The 11,230-nt window shown below is 37.1% G+C and overlaps 1 protein-coding gene and 1 long non-coding RNA gene across 2 annotated transcripts; one reads left to right on the top strand and one right to left on the bottom strand.

Moving 5' to 3' along the window:
- Positions 1-233: 233 nt before the first annotated feature.
- On the bottom strand, positions 234-2,926 carry LOC128511773 (uncharacterized). The gene is made up of 4 exons (XR_008356208.1): positions 2,761-2,926; positions 1,355-1,539; positions 789-922; positions 234-683 (listed from the first exon to the last, which is right to left on the bottom strand). It is a non-coding gene; the product is annotated as an uncharacterized LOC128511773 (long non-coding RNA).
- Positions 2,927-5,152: 2,226 nt separating this feature from the next.
- LOC128540739 (serine/threonine-protein kinase pim-2-like) lies at positions 5,153-6,992 on the top strand. The gene is made up of 6 exons (XM_053510737.1): positions 5,153-5,390; positions 5,545-5,639; positions 5,809-5,859; positions 6,032-6,404; positions 6,501-6,677; positions 6,859-6,992. The coding sequence occupies exons 1-6, from the start codon at positions 5,153-5,155 to the stop codon at positions 6,972-6,974; spliced, it is 1,050 nt and encodes a 349-aa protein (XP_053366712.1). The 3' UTR covers positions 6,975-6,992.
- The last annotated feature ends 4,238 nt before the right edge of the window (positions 6,993-11,230 follow it).

Raw genomic sequence — 11,230 nt, forward strand, 5'->3', positions numbered from 1 at the left:
TGTATTTTTGCTTAACCTAAAGATGTCTGCAGAGTCCATAGCTGCCCTAATTTAACATTGCACAATTCCTAAATGACAGAGGGGACAAATCATAATTAGTATATTAGCACATACAATGTCAATATATTAAATAATTTAATTAAATTTTGCAAACTATTCATTTAATCATACCTATTCATTCATCTCATGTAAATCTGTTTTATTTTTGCTTCATTTGCTATCTTCAGAAAAAAAAAAAAAAAAAACCTTCTTTCATGTTTTTTCTCGTCAGAATGGCATCTCCATATAGCCGCCCCAGTCCCATCAGGGTCAAATGTGTCATAAACCATCGACATGTAAAAACCCTAAACTTCCAGGTCGTGAATGGAGAAATAAGGCTTGGGAATCAAAATATCACCTATATTAGTGCACTGTCCACTGGTGGTAAAGTGTACATCACACAGTCCTCTTCGGACAGTGCAGCCTTTGAAGAGGGTGTGACGTACTATGTCAAAAACTACACCTTGTCCTCAAGGTATGGCCAGGAACGTCTGTTCATGGGGCCGAACACAACGACATGCAAAACTGCTCCCCTCACACTGACGTTTGACGCCGAGAAGATGGCCAGAGACGCTCTCATTCCACCATCTGTCTCAGGTCCTAGTCATCCCCAGTCACCATTTTCAAAAGGGGGCTACTTGAGTCTGACGGGAACATTCGAACATGTAAGTGACTTAAACTGAATTATCAAAAACTGCCCAAAACATTTTTAATTTAAATTTAACAACTGATATTTCAATTTAAAATACCTTTATAGTTGCAGTTTCCCAGGATGACTACTGTGAGGGACACAGAAGTCCCCATCTTGGATCTGGGGATCAAAAGCGGCTCCAGGATCCTTGAGGTGTCCTTGTGGCGGGACCAGGCCCTGACCAAGCTGCAACTGAATAATAAAATTAATATCGGTCACCTCAGAGCAAACGCCAAGGCCGAAAAAGTTTAACTCAATGGTCTACACAACTGTGGAGGTATGCAACATACACAGTGCAGGCGAACTCTGGCCCTCTGTCATGAAGCATAATCAAATATGCCTGTCTGTAATCTTAAAATGCAGAAGACTTTGGCAAGATTTTTCAGGGTGTTTGATTGTCATTTTTGCTGCATATATAAATGTTTTCTCCTAAATTATCGTGTAGTAACTATTTCATAAAATCAATAACACGCCCAAGGCTGCATTGTGCGTAGCACCAATCTTTAGCCATGACAATATTCAAAATATAGCACAGCCCTTCTTAGATTAATGTGTAAAAGAACTATTATAACAACAAAAAGCTAAATCATTAAAGATTCATCAACACTAAATTTGCTTTTTTACCTTTTTCTTTTGCAATTTCCAAGGTTTTGGAGCAAGGGCCAGTGGTAGAGGACATAGTAGTCATCGGCTTGTCCGAAGCCAATGGTGAGGTGTCTTTACTCGCTGAGGACTTCAGCGAGTACACAGCATGCCCCGAGCTCCTTGAAGGAAGTGCAGACGAGCTCCTGTGTCAGCTTCCACTTCATCTGGAAGTTGTACACGATCGCAAGAAAATTTAAAAAAAAAATTATATTGATTAACTGAGTTCCCAGTGAAATAGTTAGCTTTTTTTAATTCTGTTATTGTTTGCTGTTCAATTTTGTTCTATAAATTATTTGTTTCGCACACACACCTAAGACATTTCCTCTGTTCCTCACGATTTCTTTTTTATTTTTGCAATTTGATCATTTATTGTTTTGTTGCTGATTATTTAATTGTAATAAAGTATATATATTATTACAGAACCATTGAAAGTGTGTTTGTGTGCAGTTGGATAATTAGCAATTGATGTCCAGGGTTCCAGACTAACATTTGAGAGCAGTGGCAGCAGGAGCAGATTTGGTAGTGCTGGGGAAGTGGTGTGTGGGATTATTAAAAATATCTTTTAAATCATAAAACCATAAAATTACTATTGTTTTGCATTAATAATGCAGTTGCATATTTATTTTTTAATAAAAATAAATTCTTTATTATAATATCTTAACAAATACATCATAATTGTGTATAAGTGTGTTAATACAGTAATTTATTACATAAAATTAATTTAGTTATGTAACCGTTACATCATAACAGTTATTGTAAATTTTCATAATACCTATATAAAGAATGTGTGTGTGTATGTATATATATATATATATATATATATATATATATATATATATATATATATATAAAATACACACATTTTTATGTCGTATTTCTTAACTTAAAATTATCTCTAAATAAATAAAGCAAAGCGCTGGAATGTGCCATTTAACAGCCTTAATTAGGCTGTGATAATGACCGACACATTTTCCCGGGCAAATTTTTAGGCAATTTTTTATTTTATTTTATAATTACCTAATTAAACATGTTGTCCTTTCTGTCAAACAGTTAAAATGAACCAAATCTAAAACGTTTACAAAAAATATACAAATTATTAATTAATTAATTCATTCATTATTTATTAAATAAAAAACGCAATTCACTACAGAGTACTGGCTTCAATATTACAAAAAGAAATAATTATAATTATTGTTCATTATTGCTCATGGTATTGCAATAATGAAACAAATGAATACATCAATCATGTTAAGTTCCTTCTTGTAAGCATGCACAGTATAATCACATATGGATTAACGTTAGTTAATTGCTCCTTACGCATTACACAACCAAGACACTTTTATACTTGAAAACCAAAACAGTTATTAAATTAATATCTTACTTACATCGTATCTGCTCTTCTTAGCGAAACAATTCAGAGCTTTCACTCCATATTTTCAGTACCCACTGAGCACATGGCGTGATCGCAGCAAAAAATCCCGCGGATTGAGACGATTCTGGGACTGTTCGACTTGAAGCGTTGTTACGCAGACAAATTGTTGACGAAGTACCGCGAGACTGAGAGATTTAAAAACATTAGGAGATACCTGCTCTTGTTGCTCTCGCGATACTTTGTAGTGCTATTCGGTTCTTCAACGAATGGTTCTAACCACAAACTCCATAGTGAATGAATCTATCTATCTATCAATCTATATATCTGTAACTGTCTATCTGTCTTTTAAAACTTTTAAACTTAAACTGTTTTAACTTTAACTTCTTAAACTATTTTAAACTTTTCACACTTTTAAACTTCTATCTCCGGCTTTCTCAAGCCAACTTAAAGTTTGTCTAAACAAACTTTTTTATCTAGTTATACAAGTAAAATAATTAATTAATCTATGTTCTATTATAAATATATGTCTGACATTTATAATAAACCAAACGGCTTGAAAATGGGTTGAAAATTAGGCAAATTAGGGTGATTTTAATCGTTGATAGTTCTCTGCCAATGTTAACTAATGCAGAGTAGACGCGGCTTCCCCCGACACAAGATGGCGGCCGCGCTGACGCATCGTTCCTATGGACAGCAGCGTCAGAGGCGACATCTAGTCAGTATATATATCGATGCCTCGCTTCAAGGAGTGTGTCGGTTACCTCAGAGTCACGTGACGGATGGCAAACGTTCTGATTTGTTTGGTGCTTCAACTGGTGAAAGGCTCGTTCATATGCATGTCTCATTGCCCCAATCAGCAAGCACACTGTGCGCCCCTAGTGCACTTGTTACAACAGCGATTGTATATGTATATTTGAATTGAGCTGTCCCGCTAAGGCCATAGGGTAACTGATGTAATGGGGCCAGGGGCTAGCTCAGTCTAGCTGTAGTCTCATTGGACTACGGTTCGGAAGATCCCAGGTTCAAACCCCACAACCACCAAGTTGCCACGGTTGGGCCCTTGAGCAAGGCCCTTAACCCTCAACTGCTCAGATGTATAATGAGATAAAATTGTAAGTCGCTCTGGATAAGAGCGTCTGCTAAATGTAATGAATCGCAAAAACGTAGTTTGTTCACTTAATTTTTAAAGATGGTAGTTATGTAGGCAAGCATTTTTTTAAACACATACAGAGGCACATTATGAACTATAATGATTACTACAAAAATATTTAATTAAACTAATTGAAAATCTGCATTTGTTTAGTAAATAATGAGAAATGTCTGGAGCTTTAGATTTATTCGATGATTACAACATTACTTGCAAGCTCCATATTAATGATGCTGTTTGCGATGTTAGGATCTATTTGCTACACAAACTTTGTCCACTAGATGGCAGTATAACGAGCTCTTAAATAAAGTGTCATGGAATGAAACTTTTTGGTGAAAATATTGTCTGGGAATCCTCGACACCTAAATGAGACTTTATCTCGCCATCACAGCAGCACGGGGCAGATCCTGTTCATCGGCTTAATAAACTCAGGCATCGGCCGATGTGATTATTTAAAAATATGGGGGGTTTAGTCCAGATTAATCGACCGACCTCTAGTATTTACTACACACTGTAGTAACCTGTAGTATTTATTATAGTAATTTTAGTACAGTAAGGTTTAAAACCACTGTAGGATATTTTCTTCTTATGAATTGAAGGGAGATAATTTAGGACGTTGTTTATAAACTTTAGGCTGATTCTCCTGCTGCATCTTTCAAATTGTGCAGAAGCGTCTTTAGAACATGATGATGTCACAGAGGCCAAGCTACTCACAACACATCACTTACAGACAGAGAAAAGCACAGAGAGAGAGAGAGAGAGAGAGAGAGATTTTACACATTTATTTTACCACACTAAATTCTGTAAAAAATTACAAACGTGATGACTCTCTGTTGTCCAGCAAACAGTAAGTTTATTTTTACTATTGTTGTGTGGAAAAAACATTAATTCTTAATGTACACGTTGAGGATGGGGACATGATGTTCTCACCACCTTCTAAAAGAGCAGTACATTAAACACTAGTTTATATAGTAGCTGTAGTAGGAAGAATCATTAAATATCAGTAGGAATATGACTTATACCATGATGTCCGTCCTGAATTTATGTATAAATATGCGAATAGAAATTAAGGCTTAAGTCTCACTCGGTTTAGGGATGGAATTAAATCATATCAAGAAAATGTAAGACTTCTGAAGTGTATCCCTTCATGATGAAAGTGACTATATATGATTATGTGTATCAGTCAGTCCTAGTAATGTATAAAATTATTTCATAAGCGGACCCACCCTTTACTGGAAAAGAAAGGACAGAGTATCTCATGAAGAGAAAAAGGTTGAATCTTGAGGAAGAATCTGATCTCCAGCCCAAGATGAGAAGAGGGTCAGAAGAGATGGATGTGAAGTCTGAAAAGGCTGACCCCTGTGTAGAGGCTACCCCCTCTATCATTATAAAAAAGAGAGAGAAAAACAGGGCGTCCGTTCCTTGTGAAGGCCCTGCGGTGAAGGAGAAGAGGAGAACAGATAAGGAAGAGACCAACGTCAAGACTGAAAAGAGAGGTACGAGACAGAAAACAGGAACACAATCAGAACACTTTTCCCACAATCAGACATTTATTTTAACATTTTGGACGTTACCTGTAGAAGTCTCACAAAGCTGGATTTGTAAAAGAAAGCTTTACTGTTTTTTTTTTATCCTTTTTTTGTTTAACAGCAGACTTTTTCAGTCGTTACATTTTGGGCCGTCTGCTGGGGAAAGGAGGATGTGGTGCAGTCCACGCAGGAGTTCGCAAATCAGACGGTAAAAAGGTAAATATCAGCAAATATAGAGTTAACAGGCACTGCTGAATACACCACTTGTAGATCAGTAGATATTACTGCCGGTAATAGACAGAGTTGTTTCGCTTCTAAGTAAGTTGGAAATTGTACTAATGTTAGATGAGAGCAGTGAAATTAAATATACAGTTCTGTGTTACAGGTGGCCGTAAAGTTTATGCGCAAACCTAGAATTGACACCTACATCACCCTCGTAAGAGAACTTAAAACTTGTTTTTGTGATTTTTTTTAGATGAAACATGTGATGGGGAAAAGTAACACACCTCCTTAAACACAGTTTTACTTTTCAATCATTATTAGATGACCAATATAACACTTGACATCACACATCTGTCCTACTGTAACTATATCTATTGTGTTTTTAGCCTGGGGACACACGCAGACTCCCTCTTGAGGTGGCACTCATGAAGCTCGTGTGCGAGCCACCTCGCTGTCCCTTGGTCATTGAATTGGTGGAATGGCACGAGACATCCACACATGTCATCCTGGTCCTGGAGCGGCCCGAACCCTGCACTGACCTCTTCGACTACTGCGAAAATGAAACTATGTCTGAATCAATGGCTCGCATCATCACACGGCAAGTTATTAACGCTGCACATCACTGTAGTGACCGGGGTGTCTTCCATCGGGACATCAAGGCGGAAAACATTCTGCTGAACCCTCGTACTCTCGAGATAAAGCTGATCGATTTCGGCTGTGGAGATCTGCTGAAGAACACCCCCTACACGGAATATGCAGGTAATTGTAGCTTTAAGATGAGCTGATTTGATAGGAATTCATGGTGGATCGTTTTTGTAACCTTAATGCAACACTTCTTCTCCGTCTTCCATTTAGGCACGACGACTTTCTGTCCACCCGAATGGATCGTCAAAGGAGAGTACGAGGCGGAACCTGCCACCGTCTGGGGTCTTGGTGTATTCCTGTACCAACTGTTATGTGGAGAAGAGCTTTTCAGTGAAGCCAAAGATGTTGTAAATGGCCACGTGGACTTTCCTGATCATCTGTCTGAGGGTAAGAAAAATACAGATGCTTTACATTCTAACCCGTACACAAAGCTGGAAAACCTCCACAGCAAAATGGTTAGAAAGAAAACTAATTAAGAAAAAGCCTACATGACAGAAAATATAAACATTTAAAGTTTTAGAAGGTTAGAAAAGTTCATTTTTAACCACTTATGTTAATGCATACACAGCTTCCTGCAGTCTGATAAAGTTGTGCCTACAACGAGACCCTAAAAGACGACCAACACTCAAGCAGATCCTGTCACATCAGTGGTTCTGTGTTCAGGAGGCCAGGGAGAAACAGTGACACAAAAGGAAAAAGCACCTGGAGGCAGCAAGAATCTCCTCAGTACCTTATTGTGTGTGTATAATGTGTTGCAATGACTGTTAAAATAAAAGGCTTACTCATACTGTAAAATGTAAATAACAATATGTAAAAAATGTGTTAAAAAAATGTAAATTGTAATAAACTTAAATTTATTTTTTAATAATACTGGTTCATGTCTGTGTTCGTGTGTGTATGTTGGAGACACAGCCAGAGTGGCTAATTGGGACGTGCTAATTGGGAAATGTTTATCATATTTTGTCAGCCAAAGTGTTATTTAACATTAATAGCATGTTATACTTGTATATGTAACTTAATTTTAAAGAATAGTCCATGCATGCAGTAAAGCGACCCTTTCATTAAAAAATTTTGCCTTAGTGAAGAGCATAAGTGTTCTGAGACAATATGTGGTCTATTCTATGAAAACCCAGCTAAAGTCTTTTATTTTTTTAGAGCCATTCAGTGGTTTTACATTAAACCATTTTACAAGAGTTTTCTGTAGAAAACAGTGAATCACAAAAAAAATAAAAATAAATCTAAAAAGATTTAGATGGGTTTTCACAGACAATGTTATGTATACCAGAATACACACAGTTTTTTTGCAGTTTGTTGCAGTACAATTTCTAAAGAACAGTCACTACACTTGGACATAAAATGAAAAAAAAAGTTTTATTGTGCATGCACACACACGGTCACAATGATATAGTGAACAAGTAGACGCATGCATGGATGTTGACTATGAGAGTAACGATGCGTACTGAGGCTGAGTGTGGGAGATGATTACCCACAATCCCATAGCGTGAGAGAGAGAAGAACCATTGGCTCAGCTGTGATCATGCGACGCTCTGCAGACATACATATACAGACAGATATACGTACTACAGTACTTGTAAATCAAGACAAGATTCGAGTTAAAAGTTATTAAAAAAAATTGCTAAATGCTCGCAAGTTTCTTGCAATCCAAGATTCCAATGTATTGCCAAAAGTATTTGTTAGTCTGCCGTCACATGCGTATGAACTTGTTTAACCTCCAATTCTAAATCCCTAACGTTTAATATGATGATGGCTTACCCTTTGCAGCTATAAAAGCTTCAACTATTCTCGGGAGGCCCACAAGGTTTATGAGTGTGTTTATGGAAATTTTTCGACCATTCTTCCAGAAAAGCATTTGTGAGGTCAGACACTGATGTTGAACGAGAAGGCCTGGCTCGCTCGAATTCATTCTCAAAGGTGTTCTTTCGGGTTGCAGGTCAGTCAAGTCTTTATGGACTTTGCATTGTGTACTGGTGCGCAGTCATGTTAGAACAGGAAGGGGTCGTCCCCAAACTGTTCCCACAAAGTTGGGAGTATTAAATTGTCCCAAATGGCTTGTTATTCTGAAGTGTTAAGAGTTCCTTTCACTGGAGCTAAGGGGCCGAGTCCAACTCCTGAAAAACAACTTCACATCATAAGAAGTACCGTTCTCCTCGCAAACCCAGACTCTTCCATGGGAGTGCCAGATAGAGAAGCCTGATTCATTACTTCAGAGAACACATTTCCACTGTTCTAGAGTCCAGTAGCGGCATGCTTTACACCACCCCATCACTTAGTGATGTAGGGCTTGGATGCAGTAACTCGGCTATGGAAACCCATTCCATGAAGCTCTCTACGCACAGTTCTTGAGCTAATCTAAAGAACTCAAAGTTTGGAGGTCTGTAGCTATTGACACTGCAGAAAGTTGGTGACGTCTGTGCACCATGCGTTTCATAAGTGTGGTCCATTGTTGTTTTGTGGTACTTCATTTAAGACGTAAAAGCTTTAATATTTTGTTCCATTTTCTTCTGAATTCTTTGAGATGTTGAGATCGGTTTGGGACTTTGTTTGTATACTGCATGTATTTTTTCCGTAGCAGGTTTTAAGTTCAGTATGCTTTGGTAAGCTTTATTTCTCATCTCTTGATTTCTTAGCAATGAGTAAGAAATAACCGAAAATTAGATCCTCTGACCCCGCTCTGTGATTTTCCATGGCCTACCACATTGTGGCTGAGTTGATGTCGTTTCTTAATCGCTTCCACTTTGTTATAAATTTCCTAACAGTTAACTGTGGAATATTTAGTAGTAAGGAAATTTCACGACTTATTGCACAGGTGACATCCTATCACGGTACCATGCTGGAATTCACTGAACTCCTGAGAGCAACCCATACTTTTACAAATGTTTGTAAGAGCGGTCTGCATGCCTGGGTGCTTGATTTAATACACCTGTAACCATGAAAGTGATTGGAACACCTGAATTCAATGATTTGGATAAGTGATGAATACTTTTACTGCTGGTTAAATTTGGATAAGGAAACTGGTAATTTAGAAGAGAAATAATTACATTTTAAGACAAATGAGAGATAAATTCAACATATTATTTGGAATAAAAATAAATAAATAAGGAAATACACTGTGTAAGACAATGTCTTACAGAAAGTGTTTTGTTTTTTCAAACATAATCCAAAAAGCGATTACTGAATTAATAAACAGAGAGAGGGAGGGGTAAACAAAAGGAGGAAGTCCATCCGCTTCAGATCTCTCAAGCCAGGAGTTGAAAATGACTTTCCAATTAACCATATTTCCACTAAAATTAATGTGTTGTCCAGTAACAACATTTTTAATCACAGTATTTAAATACCTAATTATATAACTGTGTAAAATGATATTCCTTTCATTTGTGTAGTGGCATTAATTCACACTTGGGACTAGTAAATTTTAGACAAACGCTTTACTACATTCACAGCATGGGTCAACGGGTTTGGTCTTTTAAAAATAAGGTAGTGCTAAAGGCTAAATCCCAAATCCCTCTCTGTCCGATAATCAAGTGCACTACTTGTTGTGTTAAACATGTTACAGTATTCTACACCCTCGTGCACTAGCTTTCGATTTAACAGTATTTGGGGATTTAACACCGGAAGCTGGAAGTGAACAGAGCGGATTTTCTAAAGCAGAATAAGTGGAAATATGAAGAGAAACTTATGAGATTTAAAACTACTTTTCACCTCTGTGGTCTTTACTTCATTTTTAAAGATTGAGAAATTGTATTTATTTACACTAGCTTTTTCTTTGCACAGTGAATCTTACAATCTTACTTTATTACAGAGCCCCCTGGTAACATTGGGGAGAAAAACATGTCTGGAGCTTAAATGATGATTAACAATATTACTTGCAAGCTGCATGTCCATATTAATGATGCTGTTTGCGATGTTAGGATCTATTTGCTACACAAACTTTGTCCACTAGATGGCAGTATAACGAGCTCTTAAATAAAGTGTCATGGAATGAAACTTTTTGGTGAAAATATTGTCTGGGAATCCTCGACACCTAAATGAGACTTTATCTCGCCATCACAGCAGCACGGGGCAGATCCTGTTCATCGGCTTAATAAACTCAGGCATCGGCCGATGTGATTATTTAAAAATATGGGGGGTTTAGTCCAGATTAATCGACCGACCTCTAGTATTTACTACACACTGTAGTAACCTGTAGTATTTATTATAGTAATTTTAGTACAGTAAGGTTTAAAACCACTGTAGGATATTTTCTTCTTATGAATTGAAGGGAGATAATTTAGGACGTTGTTTATAAACTTTAGGCTGATTCTCCTGCTGCATCTTTCAAATTGTGCAGAAGCGTCTTTAGAACATGATGATGTCACAGAGCCCAAGCTACTCACAACACATCGCTTACAGACAGAGAAAAGCACAGAGAGAGAGAGAGAGAGAGAGAGAGAGATTTTACACATTTATTTTACCACACTAAATTCTGTAAAAAATTACAAACGTGATGACTCTCTGTTGTCCAGCAAACAGTAAGTTTATTTTTACTATTGTTGTGTGGAAAAAACATTAATTCTTAATGTACACGTTGAGGATGGGGACATGATGTTCTCACCACCTTCTGAGAGAGCAGTACATTAAACACTAGTTTATATAGTAGCTGTAGTAGGAAGAATCATTAAATATCAGTAGGAATATGACTTATACCATGATGTCCGTCCTGAATTTATGTATAAATATGCGAATAGAAATTAAGGCTTAAGTCTCACTCGGTTTAGGGATGGAATTAAATCATATCAAGAAAATGTAAGACTTCTGAAGTGTATCCCTTCATGATGAAAGTGACTATATATGATTATGTGTATCAGTCAGTCCTAGTAATGTATAAAATTATTTCATAAGCGGACCCACCCTTTACTGGAAAAGAAAGGACAGAGTATCTC

Source organism: Clarias gariepinus, chromosome 2, assembly GCF_024256425.1.
Source record: "Clarias gariepinus isolate MV-2021 ecotype Netherlands chromosome 2, CGAR_prim_01v2, whole genome shotgun sequence".
NCBI lineage: Eukaryota > Metazoa > Chordata > Actinopteri > Siluriformes > Clariidae > Clarias > Clarias gariepinus.